The sequence below is a fragment of the Dipodomys ordii genome, unplaced genomic scaffold (genome assembly GCF_000151885.1).
Source record: "Dipodomys ordii isolate 6190 unplaced genomic scaffold, Dord_2.0 Scaffold41, whole genome shotgun sequence".
NCBI lineage: Eukaryota > Metazoa > Chordata > Mammalia > Rodentia > Heteromyidae > Dipodomys > Dipodomys ordii.
In genome coordinates this window covers 2,684,767-2,712,528 of record NW_012267257.1, presented here as the reverse complement: position 1 = coordinate 2,712,528, position 27,762 = coordinate 2,684,767, and the positions used below count along the sequence as shown (strand labels likewise).

The 27,762-nt window shown below is 33.8% G+C and overlaps 1 protein-coding gene across 1 annotated transcript in view; it reads left to right on the top strand.

Moving 5' to 3' along the window:
* The window catches only part of Ndufs4 (NADH dehydrogenase (ubiquinone) Fe-S protein 4, 18kDa (NADH-coenzyme Q reductase)), a 70,064-nt gene that overhangs the window by 12,354 nt on the left and 29,948 nt on the right, over positions 1-27,762 (top strand). The window contains exon 2 of the mRNA XM_013018659.1: positions 13,532-13,610. Coding sequence (XP_012874113.1) covers positions 13,532-13,610 — 79 coding nt within the window. The remainder of the gene's footprint in view (positions 1-13,531; positions 13,611-27,762) is intronic.

Sequence of the window (27,762 nt, the reverse complement as noted above, 5' to 3'; positions counted from 1 at the left end):
TTTTGTATTGACTTTGCTGAATTCATTTGTTTATAAATTTTATGTACATTCCTTGGAATTTTTTAAATAGATAATCAAGTAATTTGTGAATAAGAGCAATTTCTTTCTTTCCTTCCAATTTCTAGATCTTTCATTTCTTTTTTTTCCAAGAGGCTGTTTATTAAGTCTGAAGACAATTTTTGATATTGACCAGTCTTAAGAGAAAACATTCTGCTTTTGCTAAAGACTCTGCTTTTAGTAGAAATTCCCTATATTAGATGAGGAAATTTCCTTCTACTTCTAACTTTTTTATCTTGAATAGCTGTTAGAGTTTTTCCAGTTCATTTTGTGCATTAACTTTATTGACTTGTTAAGTATAATAGACTATATTGATTTTAAGATATTGGACCAAACTTGCATTCTCAGAAGAATTTCATCTAGTTTTGTTCCTTAATTCTTCTTATGTATTGTCATATGATTTGCTAAAGTTTGGAGGATTTTTACATCTTTTACTTTTTTTTGTACTGTATCGTTAGATTTGGTATTAAGGTGATACTGTACTGAAAATGAACTTGGAAGTGTTTCTTCATCTGTTTTCTTTTGAGTTACTTTAACTTTAGCTCACAAATTTTGATACGTTGAATTTTATTTTCATTTTGTTCAGAATAGTTTATTATTTTCCTTAAACTTTTCTTGTGATTCATTGATGAATTATTTAGGTCTCATATGTAGCTCAGTGATCAAGCACTTGCTTAGTAGGTATGTTAGGCCCTGGGCTGTACCTCTAGCACTGCTGGATGAGTGAATGGATGGAAAGTAAGTTGATTGGTAAAATAGGAACATTTTGCATGACTTCCAAGTATTTGGAGATTTTCTTCATTAAAAAAAAATTCTAATTTAATTCTATTATTTTCTGAAAATCCAGTTTCATGGGCTTACAGTGTCCATCTTGAAATTTGTGGCTCTTCTCTTGCTCTGCAGTGCAGTTCCATGTTACATTTTAAGTAGGAGCTCAGGAACTGGAGGATAGAGATACAAAAAAACAGAAAAAGTAGGGGGTATTTGCCTTATTTTCTCAGAGCCAGGACTTCAGTCAATGAATGGAGAGAAAGTCTTTCAGAGATTTGGCTCTGGTCGATTTTCATATTGCCATTGCCTATGGTCACAGGACTGCCTATGGTTAGTTCATAGTTTGTGACAGTAAAGATAAATAGGCAGTTTCCACAATCTCTCTGCTGAGAGAGAAGTCCTTGAGAATGCTCATTTTGGTTTTTCAGGTGTGTCATAGATAATAAACACTGTTAAGGGGAAGAAAAAAGTAAATTCACTCTGGATTTAGTGACACTTCAAATTCTGGTTTGACTAAGAGCCTACAAATAGCTAGCTGCTGCATACATCCTGTCCAGATTTTGTATTTGCAATCAACAGGAGAGACAGGGTCAAATGTATTTACTGTATTTTATCTAGAATCAGTATTTTAATCTTTCTTACATTTTAGCATATCTGAGTGGATTTAAAGTCATCTTAAAATGACTTAAAATTTCTTAAATGGTCAAATTCTTAACCAGTTGATTTTCAACTCTGGTGGGAGAGAGGACTTCAAATACCAGAATCTTGGAAATGAGACAAAAATAGGGTTTTAAATTACTAGTGTTTTTGTCATGGCATTTAATAAAAGATGGGTATGAGTTTGAATCAGTATGCGGGGATGGAGTAGGTGATTGAGATCTTGGAGTGTGTCTGACTAGCCTTGCTTGTTTGAGTTTCTCCAGAATTTGAAATCACTGTTGGTAAGGCTGGGAAGAACTCCAGAAAATCTAAGACAAAGGCAGTTTCCTGCTCACAGAAAGCCATCAATTCCTAGTTGGCCATGTAGTAGTCGACATCTGAAGTCTAGGACAACTAGCTGTGGACATGTGGGCCTGTTTGCTATTGTGTAGAGTGCAGCCGAATACCTCACTGCAGAAGGTTCTTGAATTGGCAGAAATACATTAAAAGATTTAGAGGTAAAGCATATTACCCCTCATCATTTGCAACTTCATTCATGGAGATAACAAATTAGACACTCTAATCAAGACTACATTTGCTTGTGTAGTGTCATCCTTCACATCCACAAGTCTCTTATTCAGAAGAAAGGACTACTCTAAAGGATGCCTGGATTCGTTGTTATCTCAGGAATCCAAATGCTTGAATAACTGTTCCTTGTTAGTGAGTCCTAGAGACTATATTTCTGTGAAGAAAAGATTTAAAGTTTAGCTTTTTAATCAGCCACATCTGCATTCAAGTCTTGACCATATTTAAGTATTGATGTAGCTTCAGAGAAGCTATTCTGAAGGCGTGGGTTTTGATTATTTTCCAGAAACTGTTTGGATTTTAATTGTAATGCAGAAATTATAGTAATATTTGGTTTGTATAGACATTATTTCCACTTTGGTGGACAAGCTCAGTAAAGGTCATCATGTTCCTACTCCACAGAAAACAGATGAGTGTTTGTAAGTGGTAGAGAGGCAGAAAAAAATACATTGAAGACTATCAAACTGTAATTCTTCCTTGACAGGATATGAATGAAGGCTGGACATCTATCTTGACGTTTGGTGACTTTGCTGTAGAAATGTGTATGCTCATATACATTCCCTATATGATATATTGTGCATATAATCAGTTACATTATTAGGAGATTCATAGATTATGGGTTTGTAGCTGTTCCATAAATAATATTTCATAAATAGTATTACTATCTCTTGTGTCAAACCTTTCTGACAAATGAGACAAGGCTGCAACTTGCTCAGAAGTGGCAGTTACTAATTCAGATCATTTTTTTCATTTTCTTTTTTCTTTCTTTTTGCCAGTCCTGGGGGCCTGGGTGCTATCCCTGAGCCTTTGTGTTCAAGGCTAGCAAGTGAGCCATAGCGCCACGTCTGTTTTTTTTTTTTTTTTTTCTGAGTAGTTAATTGGAGATAAGAATCTCATGGTCTTTTCTGCTGGGGCTGGCTTTGCACTGTGATCTTCAGATCTGAATAGCTGTGGTTACAAGTGTGAGCCACCAGCACCCAGCCATTTTTCCTTAAATTGCTTAAATATAATAACTCATACAGTATTTTTTAAGTCTGCATTTAGTAGTTTTAAACCAGCAAAAGAAAGTCTACATTTAGTAGTTTTATTTCTAGCAGGGACTGAAAAACATCTTTCTTTGATACCAAGCTTAAAAATCCTGGAGAGGGACTGATGGTATAGCTCATTGTTAAAGAGTATCCATAATATGTGCAAGGCCAGGTTTGAACCCCAGAACTACAACATAAAGAAAAGAAAAGTCCTCAGTAAAATGTTTGGTCTGATTCAGATTAAACTGTTTTAGAGTTTACTATAATATATTGAGTGTTTGTAATTCAGGAGTCAGATATGATGAAAACTGTCCCATGGTAAAAAAATGAGAGTAGTGAAAAAATGAGAGTAGTAATATTTTATGTGATGGTATATTTAGGGAACATGTGTGAATGTATTAGTCCATCTTTTTTTCTAATGAATTCTGGAACCTTTTTTGTTGTTGTTCCTATTCTGGAGCTTGGATTCAAGGCCTTATTGGCCCTGAGCTTTTTTGTTCAAGCTTAGTGCTCAACTCTTGAACCACAGCTCCATTTATGGCTCCATTTTTGGAGGTAAGTGTCTCATGGACTTTTTTTTTTTGCCTTAGCTGACTTTAGTCCTCAGATCTCAGCCTCCTGAGTAGCTAGGATTACAGAAGTGAGCTGTCAGCACCTGGCCTCCTGGGACTTTTTTTTGAAGTTTGTTCTCACTCAGATTTTTTTTTTTGTTTCTTTTCTAGTTTCAAAGGGCTACATTTCTGTGGATAGTAGAATATATATATATATATATATAGTAGAATATATGATGATAGAGTATATACACAGTATATACTCATGAAATATCTTCATTGAGTGTTAGCAGTATAGAATAAAGACTAAGATTTTCATTTTTCCAAGTCTTGTGAAGGACAATGACTTATTTGGCTTCTTCTGGAGGTTGAGAGAACATGTTATCAGTGGTTTATTTAAGAATCTAGCAAGTACAAGTAAGGACCCTGGGAATGAGATTATGGTTTTGCTATCAGCAGTAGAGGCTCAGTTTTACTGGGGACTCACAAAAAAACATACAACATGCTTTTCAGTATTGCTCATTTAAAAGATGATAGACTTGACTAAAATGTCAACTCTTCTGCAGTTTGAACTGTACTGGTGCTTCGAAAACCCTGAAGCATGTGTTTAATGGAGGTGGGATGATGGAAGGTGAGAGCAGTCTGCTCCTTAAGCTATGGCTGAAATGAAAACTTGGCCAAAGAAACATGGCCTAAGCAATAAATGTATCTATTATTTCCTTGAACTCATGAAACTAAACAATCTCCTTTTGGGCAAGGGGTGCTAGTAAGGATTCTAACAGCTATCATTTATTGAGTACTTCCATACTGAGGTAATTACTTGATGTATGTTATTTTATCTCATTAAAATGATAACATTTTAGATGATCACTTGACAGTTATAGTTTTATACAACTATAGGTCTGGCATGCTCAGTTAATCACTATGCTTGTGCTTGCCAGTTAATCACTACCACTGGTTTACATCATCAGTTCCTCATCCTAGATTATTAGAATATCCTGGGTTTTATTTTTTTATTGTGTTCTATTCATGAGTATGCAAACAAATTTTCTGCACCTGGTTTTTTCCAGATTGTGACCTCTCATGCATTTGCCAACACAGAGTAATCTATCTTTGGTATCCAGTGTTCCAGTGAAATAACTTTCATCAAGGTCATCAGTGACCCTGTTGCTAAATTGAATGGACTCCTCTTCTCAGTCCTTTTCTTATACAACTTTTACAATCTAAACTGATTATTTTGTCACTCGATATATTTTTTTGTTTGACTTCTGTTTTGGCCTTTTTCTTTCTTAATTCCCTTTGATACTATCATCTTTTGCTCATTTGTTGAACTGTCAGTGTTTCTTTAGAGTTTGATTTATAATTCTTGACATCTTTACAAATGCTTTAAATTGTATGGTATTTTATATACACATATACACTAGGTAGTATAATAGCAAAAATTGTTGTGACCCCACCATTCAATTTAAGTTTTAGAGAATTATCAGTACTTTTATTCTTTGTATACTGTCAGGCCGATAGTGGTCCCCCAAGTATACTGATATCAAGCTTTAAAGTGTGGGAATGCTACAATATGGCAAAAAGGTCTTTATAGATATGATTCAGTTGAGGATCTTGAGAGTATCTAGATAAGCTTGATGATATTAAAGTGGTCCTTATAAGAACAACCCTGGAAAACTTAAGAAAAGGCAATGTAGAGTTGGAAGCAGATCTTTGTACACCAAGGAATTCTTGCACAAAATTAGAGACAAGGAACAACTACTGCCCTGGAGCCTTCAGAAGAAAACAAACTGTTGACACATTGGTATTAGTCTTGTGAAACTCATTTCTGACTTCTCACTTCCAGAGAATAAATTTGGGTTGGTTTAATATACCAACTTTGTGGTAATTTATTATAGCAGGTATAGGAAACTAGTACACTCTTATATCTCATTATCTGTCATCTGTTTTCACTAATGTCTAAATGTGTATAGTTTACTTACATCATATGCACTCTTAATAAATCGAATACACACATACTACATATATGAAACAATTAGAAAAAGGTACAGAATGTTTTAAAAACATTTACAAGTTGGTAACCACATTATTATACTTTGTGATCATGACTTAGTAAGAGATGGTACAGGGGTTGACAAAGGGTTCCTGCCTAAAGAATTTACAGGAATTTTTACCCTTTGTAAGTTTTGTTTAACTGACTTTAGTCAGTATTGAACACTAGTTTTAGGACTTCTTTTTACTTCAGATGTGATTCTGAATATTTTTCATGAATTCTAGACACTTAGGTCTAATCAGGACAACTCTACTTTGGCTCTCCCCAGGCTACTTAATCTCAGAATAACAAACAATTTGATGAATATGACTTTTTCACCATTCTTCTTTTCCTTCTTAGTTACTATAACCCATATACAACCTATTGTCTAAACTAGAAACCTATCTATATAGTATAATAGTATATACTGTTTTGGTGACATGAGTCATCATATCATCCATATAATAATCATCCATATATTACTGTGAAGGTCCTATGATGGTGGTTTAGAGTTCCTCTGAGTGTTTGTGAGCTAAATAAAACCCATACTCCAGTGACATAACTGGCAAGGTCTGAGAGTAATGTTTTCCACAAAGCAAAAATCCTATGCCCAAAGGGAGCTCTTGAGTGTTAATCTAGGCTATTGAGCTTGCTAACTCCTGACCTTGTGCAGTGGTATCCTTACAGGTTTTCCTCCAACAATATTTATTTCAAATAACCATTATTTGATCATGAAAAATAATCTCAATCTTGATTTATGACAATTAAAAATTTATTTTTTTGCCAGCTGCCTGTGGCTGATGCCTGTAATCCTAGTTCAGGAAACCTCAGCCTTCTGATCTGAGGATTCTAGTTTGAAGCTAGTCTAGGCAGGAAAGTCCCTGAGACTCTTATCTCCAATTAACCACCAGAAAACTGGAAGTGGGGAGTTGTGGCTCAAAGTGGTAGAGGGCTAGCTGTGAGCAGAAAAACTCAAGAACAGTGCCCATGCCTGGGCCTGAGTTCAAGCCCCACCACTGACTAAAATAATATTTTATATCAACTTCAAATGAAGTTCATATCCTAAATAGCCACTTCTCTACAGTGTAAATTAATGTATTAAAGTATAATTTTAAATTAACATACACATTAGTATATATATAAAGAACTTTTTTTGGTGTTGGTGTTGGTGGTCGTGAGGCTTGAACTCTGGGCCTGGGTACTGTCCTTTAGCTCTTCAGCTCATGGCTAGTGCTTTACCACTTGAGCCACAGTACCACTTTAGTTTTCTGGTAGTTTATTGGAGATTAGAGTCTCACGGGTTTTTTACCCCCAGGCTGTCTTTGAACCACAATCCTCAGATCTTCCTGAGTAGCTAGGATTACAGGCATGAGCCACTGGTGTCTGGCACTTTCTTTCTTTCTTTTTTTTGTCACATTAACATCTAGGTAATATTGCTCAAATCAAGTTCCAGGCCCTTATGAAAGTTTTCATTGACATATTTAATCTTCACATTATCCATGTTCCATAACAAAAATTGGGCCCACATTACTTTTCAGGCTAGTATTTTAAATAGCTGATTTGGTCAAAATTCCATTTGTGAAATAAATTCTGTACAGTCCCCTGTTTTCTCTACCCCATCTACTCACTCACTACCAGAGTCATTGCTAATAATTTTTCATGCTTGAAGTTTTATTTGTGCATATTCAAGATAACATATTCTTCCTAATTTTTTCAAATATGCATGTATTCATATTTTTCATTTTGATTTCAGCTTTTTTATTGAAATTTTCACATGCATGAAAATTTAATACAGAGAATCCACAAACAAGCCACCTACATTTAATGTAGCATTATTAATAATTTGCTGTCTTTTCCTTGCTTTGCAAGAAATTCCCAGCACTTGGAATGCTCTAGTACTACTATGGCCACTTGGAGACCAGCCAGAATCCTCCTTCTCTTCCACTTCCTCCTCTTTCTTTTTTCCTACTCTTTCCTCACCTGTTCTCCTCCTCTTCTTTTTTCCTTCTTCTTCTTTCTTTTTCTTTTTTCTCCTCCCTACCACAAAAGAAGAAATGTACACATACATTTGGGTAAGGCATTTGAAGTAATTTCTTAAATATGTCCTTTTTGAAAGACAACACTGAATCAATGATGAATTTTAAGCATAAGAGTGGCATAGGTTGATTTTAATTATTTGATTAGAAAGAGGATGCTTTTAAGGAAAATAAGTTTTGATTAAGTAAATGATAGTTGTCTATGTTGTATTAGCCCAGATGAGAAAGAATGAAGACAGCAACAGAGCAGTGATCAGGTAGTTCTTTGTAGTTGATGGGATGAAAAAAAGTCAGCTGTTTATGTTTGTTCATAAGTTTGTATTTATGTATCGTTTGTAGAATTCTTTTGCTTTGCCACTAAATAGATTGGTCCTGCTTATTACTTGAAGGAAAGAAATGAACATTGTTTCTTTCCACACTAGACAGTGGATGCCAGTGACATGTTATTCAGTTCAACTCTATGAGGTATTATTATCCTTTCTTTTGCAGATGAGGAAAATTGAAGTGTAGAGTTGTGAAGTAGTTTGTTCAAGTTCGTATTGCCATTAAGTGGCAGATCTGGAATTTTAACATGATCTGACTAGCTCTTAAGTCAGTCACTACAGGATATTTTCCAGTTTGCTTTGTGAAGTGAAAAATATAAATGGTAATGATTTTTTTTTCTAGATAGATTCTTCTTATTATTCTTAATCTTGTGATCATCATAGTATTTGAAAAATACTATGCCAATGAAGCCAGATTTGCTTTATCTTTGATGTAATATTGTTGCTGATGCAATATTGTTAGTCTGTTTAAATACCATGTCCTACAGTTTTGGCATTTTTTCTGTGATTTTAATCATTGTTTATTTAAAAATATTTATGATACTATCATAATCTCAGTGATGTTATGGCTGTACAGAGATGTTTTAAACAAAAAAAGATTCCTAACAAAAAAGCAAAAAATGAGATATTTTAAAATGTAAATAAAATGCATAATATTTCAGAAAATTTTAAATTAGAAAGTGAGCTTTGCAAGATGAAATATTAGAGTTTTTGTGAAGCAAAGCATTTAATGGATCTTTGACTATTCCCGGTGTGGAGGCATAAGAAAATAAATCACGTTGCCCTTAAGAAAAAAATATGGAGCCGAGTATTGTTGTCTCATGCATGTAATCCTAGCTACTCAGGAGGCTGAGATCTGAGGATAACGGTTCAAAGCCAGCCTGGGCAGGAAAGTCTGTGAGACTTATCTTCAGTAAACCACCAGAAAACCAGAAGTGGTGCTGTGGCTCAAGTGGTAGAACACTAACTTTGAACTGAAGAGCTGAGGGACAGCTCCCAGGCCTAGAATTCAAGCCCCACAATCGACCAGAAAAGAAAAAAAATACAGATTTTAGAAAGTGACATCTTGATTCACTTGAAAATAGTACACTGTCAAGATAGAACACTCTGAACTTAAACTGTCAGTTAAGACAGACACCATAAAACCTTGGATTTCATAATGGCATTCCTTAAAAAAAGAACACGAATAGACAATTGATTATGAAGCTATATTGGTCAGTATACAAAACCCCAAAATATTTGTAACTTAAAATTAACAAATAACCTTACTTGTGTGACTGTAACCCTCTGTACATCACCTTAAAAATAAAATTAAAAAAAAATTAACAAAGACTGGGCTGGGAATGTGGCTTGGTGGTAGAGTGCTTGCCTAGCATGCATGAAACCCTGGGTTTGATTCCTTAGTACCACATAAATAGAAAAAGCTGGAAGTGGTGCTGTGGCTCAAGTGGTAGAGTACTAGCCTTGAGCAAAAGAAATTCAGGGACAGTGCCCAGGCCCTGAGTTTAAGCCCCAGGACTTGCAAAAAATTTAAAAAATTAATAAAGACGTATTTCTTGTTAATGCTGCCTGTGCCAGGTAGAGCAACTGGAAACTTTCTATGTTGTCTCACTTGGCGATCTCTACTAAGCACTGTTGGTTGCAGAGGAAAGAAGTCAACTGATTATTCATTGACTTAAAACTTTTACTGTCAACTCCTCTTATTTTTTTTTTTTTTTTTTGTCGGTCATGGGGCTTGAACTCTGGGCCTGGGTGCTGTCCCTCAGCTCTTCAGCTCAAGGCGAGCGCTCTACCACTTGAGCTACAGCACCACTTCCGGTTTTCTGGTGGTTTATTGGAGATAGGAGTCTCACGGTCTTTCCTGCCCGGACTGGCTTTGAACCGCGATCCTCAGATCTCAGCCTCCTGAGTAGCTAGGATTACAGGCGTGAGCCACCAGCGCCTGGCTTGTCAACTCCTCTTATATTTCATTGGTTAATATAAGTCGCATGCATGCCTAAATTTAACTTTGGAGATGGCCAGGGAATATAATCTTGTGTGTGTGTGTGTGTGTGTGTGTGTGTGTATTCGTGTGTGCACGTGTGTGTGTGTGTGAATGCATGTGCACGTGGATACTTGGACCTAGGCTTGAACTCAGGGCCTGGGCTCTGTAGGTTAGCTTTTTCATTCAAGACTTATGCTCTACCACTTGAGCCACACTTTCTCCTCCAAGGGAGCATAATCTTTTTGATTAGGAAAAATAGAATATTAATGTACAATCCTAATGACTAGACCTTATGAGTACTATGCAGAATTATTAATGGTCAATTACTACATTTTTTTGTAAAGGATGCCAAGAACTTCTGTAGTAATCCTATCTTCATTGAATTAAGATTACTCCCTGATTCCCCATTCTATGCTAAAGTTCACACTCAGAGCCTTGTGCAGACTAGGCAAGTGTTCTTTCTATCACCAATTTAAGATCTTGACACTAAAATGTGAATTACTGAAAATGCGGTAATGAGAAATAACCAAAAACGTTCACTAGTTCTTTGAGTAGTTCATTTAAGCCTGCTTTTCTGTTTTATTACATTTTCATAAGTATATTTAAGAATATTCTTATGTCTACTGATAATATAAATCTACGCACAAAGGAAGATTCAGAATCACCGGTTTATGCAAAATGTGTTGAACAGTGGTTTCAGTGCAAGGTCTGAAGAATCACAAAGATGCTAATTGGTAGGATAGATTGAAAAAAAAAAGCACCTAATTTTGTGTTATATAAATAAGCACTAGGGCTGGGAAGATGGCTCAGTGGTAGAGTGCTTGCCTTGAATGCATGAGGCCCTGGGTTCCATCCCTCAGCACCACATAAGCAGAAAAAGCCAGAAGTGGCGCTGTGGCTCAAGTGGTAGAGGGCTAGCCTTCTGCTGAAGAGCTGAGGGTCAGCAACCAGGCCCAGAGTTCAGGCCCCATGACCAACCAAAAAACAAAACAAATACAATGCAGTAGATGTTTCTAAAAAAATATATAATTTTGGAAAATTTGGTGTATGATGTGGTACAAAAAAAATACTTGTGTTGGAGTTTAGAAGCCTTATTCTGGACTTAAAAATTTTTGTGAGATGATTAATATATACAGATATAATAATATTTCTCTGTGCATATATGAAGTGACTTTCTCTAGGCAATGTTATAAACCTTCAACTTTGACAAACTTGTGTATCTTCTGATTATAGCATAAGGCAGCACTTTTTCCACAGGACATACTCTTGTGTTTGTTGTTGTTTGTTTGAGACAGGGTCTTGCTATCTAGTGCATGCAGGCTTAAACTCAGGGTCTTCTGCCTCAGCTTTTTAAATGCTAGGATATAGGTAGGCATGTGCTCCCACACTTAGCCTCTTTACTTGTTAGCTTTAACAAAATATACATTATATTTGCCTTTTTAATAATTTTAAGTATAATTTATTGAACTTAAGTACATACACATATTTATGCAAAAGCATTACCCCTACCCATCTCCAGAACTTTTTATCGTCTTAAACTGACACTGTATTATATAACTTTCCAATCTCCTCTCCTTCCACCTCTACCAAATTAACGTTCATTTTCTAATGTGCACAATAATCATTTATGCATGTATACTTCCATAATGTGATAACTTGGGGATATATTTACCTTTAACTAGTTTAGATAATGCAGTCATTAATATTACTGTAAATTATCTATTCAAGACCCTGCTTTCACTTCTGTTGGGTGGGTATATACCCAATAGTGCAGATGGTTGGACCATGTAATTCTGTGTTTAAGGTTTTCAAAAAATCGCTGTTGCCGGGTGCTGGTGGCGCACGCCTATATTCCTAGCTAATTGGGAGGCTGAGATCTGAGGATCACAGTTCCAAACCAGCCCAAGCAGAAAAGTCCATGAGACTCTTATCTACAATTAACCACTAGAAAACCGGAAGTGGCGCAGTGGCTCAAGTGGTAGAGTGCTCACCTTGAGTTGAATAACACAGGGAGATAGCGCCCAAGCCCAGAGTTCCAGCCCCACAACCGACAAAAAAAAAAAAAAAATCCTCTGTGTGGATTCCCTCAAAAGTTCCAATTTCAATAATTCTACTAACATATATCTTTTTTATACCCTTTCACCTTTGTTATTTTTGTGTATTTCCTTGATTTCTTAGAAATGCTGAACATAATTTTATGTGCTTATTAACAATTTTATAAGTTAATTTTGGGTAAATGTCAATACAGGTCATTTTCCTGTTTTTGTTATTGTTGTTTTATGTCTTTTAAAACTTAGAAATTACCTTCTATTTATAGATTTGTAAAAGCTTTTACCTATTTTTGATATTGCTTTATAATAATTCTATATTGTAACTATTTTTTCCTACTACCGCATTTACATTTGACTGAAAATATTATGTATTTTAGGTAGATGGGGAGGTAAAGTTCTGGGGATTTAACCCAAGGGCCTTGTACATTATTAGGCAAGTCTATTACCATTCAGCTACATCCTGTTGTAGATAAAATTATTACTGTGTTCATAATTGAGTCTGGATTTTTATTGTTACCTTAAGAACATAAAATTAGAGGGAATCCCCCACCCATTTGAGATTTGATACTTTTATGAATTGCTCTTTGTTTAGGGAGAAGTTACTGGCATATAAACTATAAACACATTTTATATATGTACTCTTACCTAGGGTATTTTTTTTAGTAAATTATATGAATGTATTATTTCAGAAACTGAGAATTCTTATATCTTTGTAGTCTACCAAATCTTAAAAACTTCTCTTATCAAAATACTTGTGATTTTGTGATTTCCAGTTCTCTTGTTGTCTTTAAATATTATCACCTTTACATACAGCTTGACACAAATAGGAGATTTTTTTCATTTCTATAAAATATGAGATAATTGAATATTTGTTTACAAATCCTATGATTAGTTGATTTATCCAAACTTACTTAAGTATTTGTACATGAATTGACAATTCATACTTGAATAAACTGCTAGTTTTAAGTAATGTGTGATGAGATGGAAATATTCTAATATAGATGAGCAAGATTCTTTGCCCATTTTATTGCCAGTGTAATATTTTTATTTTAACCAGACTTTGTCCTCTTTCAACAACCAGGGGTAGAATTAAACTATAACATTAATTAAAATACTTTGGGTTTGAGATGGGAGTAAAGACACTTTTTAAAAATATATAATTTAGCTTCTTCTCTACCCTCCATTTCTGATACCATCATCTAGGAATCAGCATTCCAGAACACACGGTAGCCTTTATGTGACAGAGAGCCTCTAGACTCACATGAAGTGCCACCTGATGTGAACTCTAAAGTGAGAGTCTCCAAAAACTCGGCAGACAAGAACCAGTTGGAGGAGAACAAGGACTTTTGTGCCTCTTTTTTCCTTTCTTTTTAATGAGATACATATTGCTGAAGTAGCTTGTTTATGTAAGACTTGTCTGCTTCTCTTTTTTCATTAAATGGATCACTTTTTAACTTAAAGTTTCCTACTGCAGGTTGCTGAGCATATCCCCATGGAAGTTGGCACAGGATCAAACTCGAGACATGCAACTTATAACAGTTGATGAAAAATTGGTAAGAACTTTCTACTACATGCTGCTGTGATTCTATCTTCAGTGTTATTTTTGTACAATAGATATTCATTATAGTATTCTGACTTCCTAGAAGAAGAATTTGAGTTGAATTTGAGATAATTCGTGTTAAATATTATATGCAAATATTACATGCAAGTCTTGCCATATACAAACATTAAGAAATTAAAATTATGAAGCCAGGCAATGGTGACTAATGTTAGTAATCTGAGTTATGTCAAGAGGGTAAGAGTGGAAGGATAGATTTTCAAGGCAAGGCCAGATAGAAAAGCTTGTGAGACCTTATCTTGAAAATAATGAGCAAAAGAAAAGGGGGCTTGGGGGGCGTAATTGATGTGCCAGTAGCAAGCTTGAGGCTCTGAGTTCAAATGTTAGAACTACAAAAATAAGAAAGAAAGAGAGAGAGAAAGAGAGAGGGAGAGAGAGAGAGAGAAGCAATAACTTACCATCAACGGAAGGTAGAATTTTAGTAACTCAGAATTTTTCATGTGTCCTTTTACTTTAAATGTTATTCAGTATTTATGCTTAGATTGTACAATAGCATAAATCTGTGATGAAATGGGTACAGTATAATCATGCTTATAATATTCCATATAAAATAATAGATATAAAATAAATTTTATATAACTATAATTATTTTTATATAAATACATATAAAATGAGTTTTATATCTGATTTATAATTATTAAGTATATAGTCATGCTCCCTTTCTAAGCAAGTACTCTACCACTGAACTGTATCCCTAGCACTATTCACCTTCTAATGGTGTGGTCTTACATCACTCTAAGTATATAGTCATGCTACTCCCTTTCTAAGCAAGTACTCTACCACTGAACTGTATCCCTAGCACTATTCACCTTCTAATGGTGTGGTCTTACATCACTCAGCTTTGAGCCTGTAAGTACAATCTAAGTAATAGGTCCCACTTGAATTCCTATTGCACCACTAAAGATCTAGATAAATAAATACATGGAAAAATAATCAGAAAATTCGAAAATTTACATCTTATTCCAAAGGCCAACTGGTTCTTAGCTTCATATTATCCCTTAAGCTTCTTTTTAACATTCCTATCATCTTGGTCTAGAGTACATCAGCTTTACCCCAATTGCTGACAGTAGTCACCTGATTGATCTTTCCATTCTCTTTAATCTTTTTATATTCCTCGGATTCACTTTTTTCAGGATAGCTATAATATAGCTGTGGGTTTTTTTGGTGGTGGTTTTGTATTTTTTTTTTTTTTTTGTTCCAGTTCTGGAGCTTGAACTAACCCCTGGAATCACAGCTCCACTTCTTGTTTTTTGCTGATTAATTGGAGCTAAGAGAGTCTCATGGACTTCCTGTCCAGGCTGGCTGTAAACCAGGATCCTCCTGAGTAGCTGGGATTATAGTTAAGCGCCATCAGCCCCCAGCTTAGAATAGTCTTCAAAGTGCTGATTTTCTATCTTCTATAAAATCCTTGGGTGTTTTCTGTTGGTGTAGGATAACTACTAAAATTCTAATATAGGCTTTAAGGTCTTCTATGATTTAGTGCCTGCCTTTTTAGGTTTATCATATACCATTATCTTTTGTACAGTGTTCTGTGCTCCACCTCCACAAAGCCTATTCTGTTCTTTGTCCTTCTTCAGAGCAATCAGAGTTCTTATTTACACTGTCTTTATGCTTTTAACCCACTAGCCAGGTCTTCATTTAATCACTATGCATTTATTCTTCAAATATTAATCAAACATCAGTTGCTTATTCTAGTTCAAAAGAAATGTATGTATACATACATACATTGTTATTGATACATGAGAGCACTGTTTCAATATTTCTTAGAGCCATTTTTTTAAGCCCCAGATGCTGACATATTGTTTTAGTATTATGGTTTACTCACTATAAAATCTCAAGATTTTATAAAGTCCCATAATAGTGCTCTTTAGTTCTCTTCTTGCTAAAGAATGAACAATTGATCAAACAAGTCAACATATTGCTCTAAACAAGCTGCTATGAAACAGACCAGAGTGGTTAATTGTGATGTTTTTAGTTTTGTGTCATAAAATATCTATTCTTTTGATGAATTTAGTTGTATGCTTTCCCCCAAGTTGTCATTTTTCTTGAAGTTTTACCAGTCAAAATGTCAGTATTTTATTTTAGCCAGAGTCAATTCAGATTTTAGCATAAATAATTAAAACAAATAGGTAATCTTCAAATGTTGAGTCTTAGCTACTCCTTCAGTTTTATACTCAAAATATTAAATAATTCAGTAGGTAACATACTGCTGATAGATTTTTATGTCATATTTCTACTCCTGTTCTAATAGAAGAGTATATAGCCCTAATGACAAGATCAGAGGCTCAACACTGAATAATTAGCATGAATTATAATTGTATTTTGAACCAAAAAAATGGAGATATTTATAGCCAAACATTAATGATAGAAGTATCAGCTTATATAAAGCAAATAACTGAGTATTTTGAAGTATATGGAAACAGTATTTTATTTATTTATTTTGAGCCAGTCTTGGGAATTCAAACTCAGGGTCTGGGCACTGTGCCTGAACTTTTGTGCTCAAGACTAGTGCTCTACCACTTGAGCCACAGCTCCACTTTCAGCTTTTTGGTATTTCATTGGAGATAATCTCATGGACCTGCCCAGGCTAGATTGAAAGCACAGTCTTATATCTTAGCCTCCCAAGTAGCTAAGATTTTAGGCATGAGCCACTGGGACTTTGCTGGAAACTGTTTTAATGTCACTATCATGTCGTATAAACTAATTTATTAGATTAGTATATTTGTGTATGTATGTATGTATGTTGTTGAATATACAGGGACTTGAATCCAGGGCTTAACTCTATCCCCAGTATTCTATTTTGATTAGCCATCCTGAATTAGGTAATTGCATGTTTGTACCTGAAATAGAATAGAATCTAGAGTATTAATTGAGTTTAAGGGAGTTAGCTATTTGCATGATCTCACTGGATATTGATAGATAATATATTTTCAAAACTAATGTAGATGTCTGGGAACTATTAATTGGAAGATAGTTTTAATGATTATTTCTATTTTCAGAAAATGGATCCTACGTATTCAATACTAGAGAATAACTTCATAGGTTACTCATTATTGTGACTAATTGTTTTTTAATTTTTAAAACAGTTTGGTTCCAGAGAAATTTTACATGAGAATCCAATAAATAATAAAACAGGTGAAAGCTCAGCTGCAAGAGTTCAGTGGTAGGGTCAGAACACACAAAGATTTGTTAGCTTCAGGAGAGCCTTATGAGAGGCGTGAGATTTGGAAACATAGTGTAAATTTATTGTTGGTTCTCCCAACTTTAACTTTTAACTCTCATTTGTTTTTGAGGCTGTTCTTCATAATACTGATCAGCAACAGAAAACTGTTTCTTAAGGAGAACCAAGTCTCTTTTGACAAATTGTGCAAATTATAAAACCCTTTCATCTATATTTGTTTCATATATAATTTGTGTGTGGGGGTTGTGTGTGGTTCTGGACTCGAACTCAGGGCCTTATGCTCTTGCTGAGCTTTTCTTTTTGCTTACAGCTAGCACTGTACCACTTTGAGCCGTACCTGTGATTCCAAATTAATTGAAATAAGAATGTCTTGGATTTGTCTGCCTAGGTTTGCTTCCAACCAAGATTCTCAGATGTCAAACTCTAGGATTATAACCTAAGCCACAGAGGTACTTGTCTACATATGTAAAATTTAACCAAAAATGTGTAGTGCATTAAAAAACTACAGTATACATATAGTACGATTTCATTTATTTGACATCTTAGAAAAGGCAGGCTACCAAATACAGAAATTGACCAGTAGTTGTCAGGACTGGGTTGGCTCAGCAGGGTTAACAATAAAGGAACATGAGTATTTTTGGTGAGGGATCTAACTGTTCTTGCTTGAGGTGGTAATTCTTTTGTTAAACCTATCTATATTTGTATTTATTTGGAAAGAAAAAAATCATAGAGCTGTATAATAAAAAGCAACATTCCCTGTATATTATTATATTAATTTTTGAAAAGATGATGAAGGTTTTTTTAAAGTTTGATATTAACCTACTTTTTTGCATCTTCTTTTTTTTTTTTTTTCCTGTCGGTCATGGGGCTTGAACTCAGGCCTGGGTGCTGTCCCTGTGCAATTTTTGTTCAAGGCTAGTACTTTGAGCTACCTCATCATTTCGGTTTTCTGGTGGTTAATTAGAAATGAGTTTCACAGATTTTCCTGCCTACTTTGGCTTTAACCACAATCCTTAGATCTCAGCTTCCTGAGTAGCTAAGATTACAAGTGTGAGCCACCACCAGGGCACTATTTTTTTGCATCTTCTATCCATTGGTTTCAAGTCTACCTTAGTAATACATAGAGAGAGTATGCTGCTTTCTACATGACAAGTCCCTTTTTACTGAATTTGAAGCCAGCTCTTTGGTTCCAGAATTAGTGGTTTTTAAAGGATGATCTGTAAGGGTGTTCAAGACTATTTTAGGCCTCCAAAGTCCAGCTATTTTCATAATTATCCTGTGTCTTGATTTGTGTCACACTAATGGTACAAAGTAATCATGGTAAAACTGTTGGCACTTTAGTACAAATCCAGGCATTTAGTCACTAGTCATTATATCCTCTTTCTTTTCAGTCAAAGTTTTAATTTTTTCAGTTTAATGAAGAAGTTATATGTTAAGGGGCTGTATTAGAGTTTGAACTCAGGTCCTCATGTGGTCAACTTGCTTGCTTGTTTTATTTTGCCACTTGAGCCACACCTCTAGCTCTGCTTTTTGCTGGTTAATTGGGAAGAGAGTTTCACAGACTTTTCTTCTTAGCTGGCTTCAGATCACTGTCCTCCATGTTTCAACCCTCTTAGTAGTAAAGATTAAAGCTGTAATCTATTTGTGCCTGAATTTTTTTAATTAAAAAAATCTCAACTTTGTGTGCACATCTTTTTATGTTACATGTAGTAAAACAGAAGTATGCATAAAACACTTCTGCTACATCTAAGAGTACAGTGATTATATTAAGAAAAATCTCTTGTATACTTTATAGTTATTAAAAATTGGATTAATCTCTTTTTATGATACAACTTTTCACTGAAAAGCAACAGAGGATCAGTGATGGTTATCTGGTCTTCAGAATGTAGCAGGCATTTTTCTCAGAAATGAACGATGAACTTTAAGTTTCAAATTCTAAGTTTCATAGATCTTGATTCTGCCACTAATGTGATTAAGCTTGACACCTTAGTACTTAAAGAAGACTATAATGGAATTGGAGGTGACACTATCAAATGTGACCCTCATCCTTTTTTTGTTTTTTGGTGCTGGTACTGGGACTTGAACTCAGGGCCTGGGTGCTGTCCCTGAGCTGTTTTGCTGTAGGCTAGTGCTCTACCACTTGAGCCACAGCTCCACTTCTGGCTTTTTTGATGCTTAATTGGAGCTAAGAGTCTCACAGATTTTCCTGCCTGATCTGGCTTCCAACTGTGATAATCAGATCTCAGCCCCCAAAAATGTGTCTTTTTGACATCAGTAATGTACTATATTAACACTTGGAAGATGCACATATCTCTATGAACCAGTATTCTCTATATGACCAATGTATAGACATGCACTGGTAGCATTTCATTTAAAGTACAATACAGAACATTATATTTTAATATAATCACATATGAAACTATTGAATCTATTGAGGTATTGGTTCTAAGTAGATTTCTGTATGATGATGCTTTTTTTTCATATGGTACATCAAAACATCCTAGCATAGTAGTATGGATGTAAGCACAGATAATAGAATTTGTCTTCTATTAAGCTAGATATTAACAAAATGTTCAAAACTGCAGATTAGAGCCACTTTTCACTTGACTTTTACCTTTGAGAGTATAGTTTTTTTCTCATTGAAATGTTACTTATGTTGTATAACAGGCTTATATGTTAAGTATATATTTAATTTTACTTCATCTAAATGTATTATGTGGTAAATACCTTTCTATAAATCTATTAACAAAACCTTGTTGAAGTCTCAGTAACTTTTAAGAGGACTTTTGAGACCAAAAAATAAACAATCTCCTAAGTCTTCTATTTTCTGAGCTAAACATCCCAGGGCTTTGATTTATTTCACATTACTTTGATTACCTTCCAGTATCATTGAATCTATAAAATGTTGTTTTGAGGATTTCTTATGATACTGCAATGTGATATAGGGTGTGTATAGGAAAGTTGTTGCCCCATTCCTTAAAAATCAGAACATTTATAACAACATCATTTAAAATGGAAGTTCTGATACTTATGCAGATTTCATAGACAGCTAAAATCTCAGATAATTCTTCATATGTACCATTATCTAGTGATACTCTTTCTGCCATTTTAAGTGTGTCTTGGTATTATTTCTGTTATTTTAGATTCACTGAAAGACCATGTTTCACTGAAAGACCATGTTACTAAGTAAAGCTGTTTTTAACTGTTTTTTATATATATATGCAGAATTTACTATATTAGCATGCAATAAACTAACGAAATTTTCATAATAAATTAAAGGAATTTCCCTGGTGTTTTGTGGATGTTAGTACCAGTATATTTAAAAAATTGTGCATGGAAGTGGCGCTATAGCTCAAGTGGTAGAGTGCTCGCCTTGAGATGAAGAGCTGAGGGACAACGCCCAGGCCCAGAGTTCAGGCCCCACGACCGACAAAAAAATAAAAATAAAAAATTGTGCAGAAATGGTCAGATAAGTTGATGTTAAGCGAAATGAACCCCAAGATAAGGACTCAGATATTTTTTTCTTTCTTGCTATTGTTTCTAACATATTTATACGGTATTTCTTTGTTGCTTTGTATGTCCCTCCCCAACGGTATAACCTCTGTTTTCACTGTGTTTGATGTTGGTATAATTTGTAGAGGGGAAGGGAAAAAAACAAATTGTTTAAATAGGGATACAGGTGGACCCATTGCAACAATGAGATGTACAAGATGTTTTGTGGTAAAACAAACTTTACAACTTTGGCATGGGGGCAGAGAGGGAGATTGGAAGGGGAAACAAAGGATGAGGCAACAATGCTTGATAAATGTACTCATTACCTTGCCCATGTAATTGTAACCCCTCTGTACAGTATTTTCACAATTAAAAAAAAAGTATTTCTACACTTGATTGGCAAGTGCAAGGCCCTGAGTGCTGGTACTGGTATTGATTTTTCTGGAGGGAAAAAACACAAAACTACTAAAAAAAATTGTTTTCTTCTGAGTATTAATTGTATATTGACTACATACACATACACATAGTCATTCTTCTTGGCATAGAATATAAAGGGGAAAAAGTCTTCCTAGGTGGGATTTTTTTTTTTAGTACAATGAATCCATTCTCATTTTGGCACTGTATACAATGTTGACATTGTTAGCAAACAAATCTTCAGAGGGAAAAATTATAGTAACTCATAGATTACTATTAATAAAACATTTTATATCTGAGTATATGGTACATTTTTAATCAGTCATTTAAAAATGTCTTCTCATAGATAAACTAATCTTTTCATTAATAAAAAAATGAGATAGTAAAAACATAGGATACCATATCTTAATTTTGTAAATGTGTAGAAGCACAAGTTTTTTTTTCTCTTAAAAAAGTTTTTGTAGGTTGCACTATTATTTTTTCCAAATACACAATACTTCCTATAGATAATAAGGAAAGCTTACAAATGGTTGTTTGCTTGGCCCTTGGTTTTTGTTGTAGGAGGAGCTATACCATAGAGGTTGGATAAAGAATGTCTTTGCCTTTGTGCTTTATGAAGAGGGCAACTTTTTCCCCTTTCTGCATACTCCCACCCCAATCTCCTTTCAGTACGTTTGGTGAATACCCATGTCCAATGAACATTTTTTTTATATTCCCTTTGATTATTTGAAAGAAAGAAGTTAAATTTGCAGTGTTCTTTAAATATTTTGAATAGAGGCACTCCCCCTCCCCCCAAAAAAATTACAAAATTAGACCTACAGGTGTTCTTTTGAATTGATTTTAAATCATTCTTGTTCCTCATTTTAATATAGTGATTGTTACAGTTGCCCTACATTATTTAGTACTGCATTAAAAATAATAATAAAAGAGATGTGTTCTCATAAAATGTAAGAATTTTTAAAATTTAGTGAAAAATTTTAGTGAAAATAATACAAAATGAGTTAAATAGCTTGGATATTTGTGTATTACTTTTTGGCAAAAGTATGTTGACTAGTTATTATTCCTTTATTCTTCCTATACTTATTCAACAAATGCTTTGAGCATTTAACGTGCCATATACTGTGCTTCTATATTTTCATTGACAATAAATTATTTTAATGTATGTGCTTTATTATTTTACTTGAAAACTAAGCACCACCTGTTTTAATTTTTACAAATGTGTTATGGTTGTACATATATCTTCAATTTAAATACATATGGAAAAGGAAACCTTTCATTTGGCATTTTATAAATCTTAAATCTTTCTTGTATACAGAGTAGGAAAGGGTAGATTTCATTTAAAACTTTGAGAAATTATAATACACTACTGTTAATGTAAAATCCTAACATTTTGGACATTTTTAGTAGTCTCCGTTATCTTTATTAAACGTTAGGTATGCATGTAAAACAGTAAGTCTCCTTAATGTTGCCAAATTGTTGTATTTTATTGCTTAAAACAATTTCTTCCAAATAACAATAAAACAGCAGCAGTTTAAGCTTTATTACTTGCAATAGGTAATTGCTATTTGAGTAATAACCACATGGTGCTAACAGCATGAGTTTATTAATATTACTGTACCAACTTAAAAACTGACCGTTAAGAGGTAACCCTCACAAAAAGATAAATTTCTGTTAAAAGCTTACATTTACTTTTACTCTTTGCTTCTTTTTTTAAGGAGTCAGTTTTCTTTTGGTGAGATTACTTTCTTTTGGTGTATAGCAGTGCTATCTCTGCTAGATTATAAGTAGTGTCTGCCATTGAGGTTATACAGCCCTCTAGCATCTCAAGTGTCTGTTTTGTCTGGACTTTACTCACACAGCATTCTTGTGCAAAAATTTCAAGGCTTTAGTCTGGAGCTCTGGGTCAAAGGATATGTCTCTTTGAAGGGTAGACAGGGATTTTTTTTTTATGTTTTATTCACTAAGTAGTATTTCATTTTACATCAAAGAATAGCAGCCTTTGAGAACCTACCATGGTGGCAGTTTAGCATGTGGGTTTTTTTCTGTAAAACTTTCACTACATATGGATGTTTTTTCAGGTTTTTTAGTCTATACAAATGCTTGTTTTCTTCCACTTAGATACGAGTATTAAAATTAAAAGAGAAAAGAGAATGCCTACATAGAAACACTGAAAAAACACAGTATAGTTTATATCTTAAAAGCAACTGTGGTGTGTTGCAGTATACATCCTATGAACCTCCTGTCAGCTACTGAACAAGTAATTGATGAATATCCTTTAGGATCACAGCGATACTTTTGACTATAATTCTGAGGAAGAAGAATGAATAATGATTTTGAAAGTACATTTTGGTGTGAAATAACTATTCTTTTCAGCTTTTTTTTGGTACTAAAATGTATGTTGGGGGAGAGGGTACTGATTTTGAGAAATAACCAAGACTGGAGCAATGAAAATGTTAAGATTTAAGTGAAGGTGAAAGGTTTTTTTTTTTTTTTCTGTATTTTTTGCATAGACTTAGGTACCAAAATTTTAATCACATTACAAATGATTGCTTATATCCTTAGGTGATTATTGAATTGCAATTTATGTTTCTGTTATATGATGTGTATACTTAAGCATAAGATCTAATAAAAGTTTGTTTTTGTGTTTATACATGACATACTGTGAAAATATTGAAAATTTATCAAAATAGAATTGTTGGGTTATTTAAATTGGAAATGTTTTACACAGAAATGACAGCAGTTTTAAAATAAGTGCAGCTATCTGACATTTCATTTAACAATAGTGATTATTAAACAAGTGAGATTATCACATATTATTTCTAGATACAATTCTATGCAAATCTTGTGTTTGTTTTCTAATATATACTTAATTAAAATATTTTTACATATTATCAGACTGTATAAAACTAAGAATTTAAAAATATTTATGAATGAAGTGAATGTTATGATTGATAATATATGCAGACAAGAACTATTAAACCTTAAAATAGATAATTATCTTTCTATATTTAAATTGTTTAAAGAACAAAAGATCCTTCCTCTACAGTATTCAACAATCTCTATTATCTGTGATTTTTCAGTAATTAAAGCAGAATTATTTTCTTCTTTGTTCCTCTTTGGAATACTTGAACAATGCTGAAGAATTGAACTGACTGGAATGTTTTATCTTTCAAAAGCTTTAAAGTTCTATATAGCAATTAGCAAAATACAGTAAAGGTTTAAACTGTTAAATAGCCACAACATCTTTAATGCATAGACCTGTACTATGCTAGAGCTGTATAACAGTTCCCCATTGTATGTCTCTTTTAAGGAAAGTAACTGTGTCAGTTCTTTTCTTGCTTTACTACCTGCTGTGTATGGAAATTGTGTATAGTACTTGACACTTGCTTTCAAGAATTTAAAATTCTTGCATATTATTATGTAGGAGCTTTGGCTTTCAGTAAAGTTGAAATGATAATGTTTTGTTTGGATTTTATATAAAGGTTTTTCTTGTATTTTAAAGATTACACATATGTGAAAATACATTGTTAGTCTATTATTTTTAGTGAATACAGAATATGTAAGCTGTATATTATCTCCTTGCAAATTGCTTGTCTTTTTTTATTTGACTGCTAAGCTGATCATTAAATTTATACTGAAAAACACATATACCTAGTACTTCATTTTGTACTGTATTTCAATGTAAGTTTTTGCTTTTGATCTCAGTAAAGAATATTTTTAGAGTTGTAGCTTATTTTTTATTAGGTCAATTTATCAGATAATTTAAAAAATTAAAAATTCATCCAGATACTATCATTCATGTCCATAATTTGATAGTTCTCAATGAAGGTAGGTGTAAGAAGAGGTAGGGAAATAGTAGCAGCATGTTTTGGTGACAATTATTCTTTTTCTTTTATGTGTCATATATCTCAAGGAATAGAATTAGAGCAGAAGAATGAAAAATGTAGACATTGGAGTTAGAGACTAGCAGGCTTTGATTTTGTTCTGTGCTTAGGATTTCTGATTTTATATAACCTACTATCTACTTTGATTCTACTCTTCAAACTATTATCTGCAAGCTTGCAAATGTTCATATTTACAGAATGGGTACTTTATCTTAAAAATAGGGCAGTGTTATGGTATCTTTACTGTATGCAGTGTACTGTACCTCTTTGTAAGCCATACATTTCTCAAAATGTGTGGATAGGGTTTTTGTTCAGTTGCCATATCCTGTTTAATACTTAACTTGTAAAGTATTTTGTATTGCTTGTTAATAAGAGTATAAAAATTTTTAATGCTCTGGTAAGACAGACAATTTTAATTTTAATGTTCCCTGAGCAATAGAGGACACAGAAATGCCCCAACTATTGCTCTGGAAAGACTAATTGAAATCAAAGAACTGAGGATCAGATTATTTTGCTGACTTACCTCTATTATACTGGCTACTGAGTATATAATCTATTAATGGAAAAAACTGAAACTTAATTAGCACTTTGAGACTTGACATCCAAAGAGCCTCACAGACTTTCCTACTTTTCTCACAGGCTGAGTTGCTGTACAGCTGATAGGTTGGCTTTGAACTGTGATCCTCAGATCTCAGCCTCCTGAGTAGCTAAGATTATAGGCATGAGCCACTGATACCTAGCTACCAGAATTCTTTATAGAGTTTTTAAACCTATATTTAAAAAATGAGTTCATTTGACTTTGATCAGAAAACCTGGAAAAATATTTTGTATAACAATATTATCGCTTCAGAACAACTCAAAGAAAGTGATCATTAGTTTATCATTTTAATTTACTCAAATATCCTTTTTGATATTTATTAAATAATTTTTGTGGGTTTCACAAAGCCCAATTTTTTATTTTTGAATTTTTGATTTTATATGTGAAAAAACAATTTGATTATTTTTTATTGAGGAACACTTAATTTTTTTTTATTTTTTGTGTGTATGCTAGAAATTGAACCTTGGGCTTTGTACATGGTAAGCTTATCCTACCACTAGCCATGCCCCAGTTCATTGGAACCTTAGTATAAAAACATTATCCATTTCTAATTTCCTGTTCCTATTAACACACTCCCCCTCCCCCCCCCCCCCCGCCTAAACACTACCACCACCAATGGGGTTTTAGGTAACAGATTTGTTGAAAATGGTCTAGGAAGACAGAAAGAGAGAAGGAGATAAGGGATGGGGAGAAAAATGAGGGCGGGATTGACAAAGAAGAGAAAGGAGAGTGGGAAGGAAGGGAGAGAAGAGAAAAGAAAGAAGAGAGAAAAGAAAAAAAGGAAGGGAGGGAAGGAGAAGGAAGGAAGAGACAGATAGGGAAGAAGGAAAAGAGAAAAAAAGAAAGGAAAGAGAGAAAAATTGGCTGAGCTGCTGTCCATCTGATAGGTGCTGACAAACACAGATATGTGTAGTCTCTGTACCTTTACTTCTGCCAGTGGCTTAACTGGTGGTAATCCTTGTCTGCTTTTATCTTTGTACTTCTCTCTCTATTTCTTGCATTTTTTAAAACAACTTTTTATGGTTCCTTTCCTCTTCCATTTTTCTATCTTTCCTTCTCCCTTCTTGTTCCTCCCTTTTCTCTTCTTTCCTTTATACTTCTGGTTCTTTTTTTCTTTCTCTTTTTCCATCTTCCTTTTCTTCTCCTAAAATGACTGGAGAGCTACATTACAACTAGAGGGGAGAGATGGAAAATAGCCCCATAGATGTTTTTTATTTTTACTCTTTAAAAAGTATATAGGACTTTCAGAAAAATTTACTAACTGGAAAGAAAAACATTCTACATTATTTTAAAAATTCACATTATATTTTGTAGTATGATCATACTTTATATTTAAATTATTATATTACTTTAAATTTTCACACTAAACTAAAAAATCATGAAAAAAAAGACATTTGCAAAAAAGACTTATTTGCAAATATGGCCTTAGGTGTATAGTCTTGTCTTTTAGCTGTACCTCAAAGCTTAACTTTTCTAAGTGTCCTCATTTTCTAAAATGAAAATGCCTTTTTAGACTTCTTTGAGAATACCTGCATTAAACAGGAGATCACAACGCCTTCTTTCTGATCATTTGTCTGAAGAAAGAATCAACCTGAAATCTTCATGATTATCCTTAGTTGATTCTGAATTGAGAACACTGTTCTTCTGAGTATATCTGCTGTTTCGACATTGTGTTCTAGGGAATTTCGGAGCAAAATATTGGCCTCAGTTACAGTGCTTTGTCAGTCCTGCGCATTCCTTTGTGTATAAACAGAAAATAGATACAGTTGTTAATGGTTTTTTAAAATAATGTAACTTATCTTTTCCAATGTCTAAGACAGTTAACTAATCTATGATATTTTACCTCTCATACATAGTTTTTGAAATTTTGCATTTCTATAATAGATAGTTCCACTGTACTTACTACCTTCTAACAAAAAAGAATCCTTTTGATAGTTATAATCTGTTTTTAGTGGTAGAAATGTAATTTTTTTTTTGGTGTGTATGTGATAAGGATCAAACCTAGGATCCTGTGAATGCTAAACAAATGCTCTGCTGCTGAGTTACATCTATGTCTTATTCCGGAGTTTCTGTAGACCTTATTTATATTATTACTAAACTTAGTATATTAGGTCTTTGTATGTAATTAAAGTTTTTTAATACTGATTTTAATAGTAATGCCTATTTTCAGTCATGCGTCATGTAAATAGTAAGGGCTTGCTCTGAGAGGTACATCATTAGGCCATGTCATAGGCAGTCATCATATTGTCTACTTACGTAAACTCATGTCACTTAAGGATAAAGCAGGAACTTTACAATAGGACTTTAAGGATAAAGAAGGAACTTTATAATAGGACAATGGTAGAACCGTTATCCTGGTGCTACTACTTGTTCTGAAGTCTTCTTTGATATTAAGATAGCTGTTCCAGTTTTTTTTTTAATTCTTAGTTTTTCATGGTACATCGTATGCCATCCCTTTACTTTGAACTTATTTGTGAGTGCCCAGGCCCAGAATTCAAGCCCCAAGACTGACAAGACA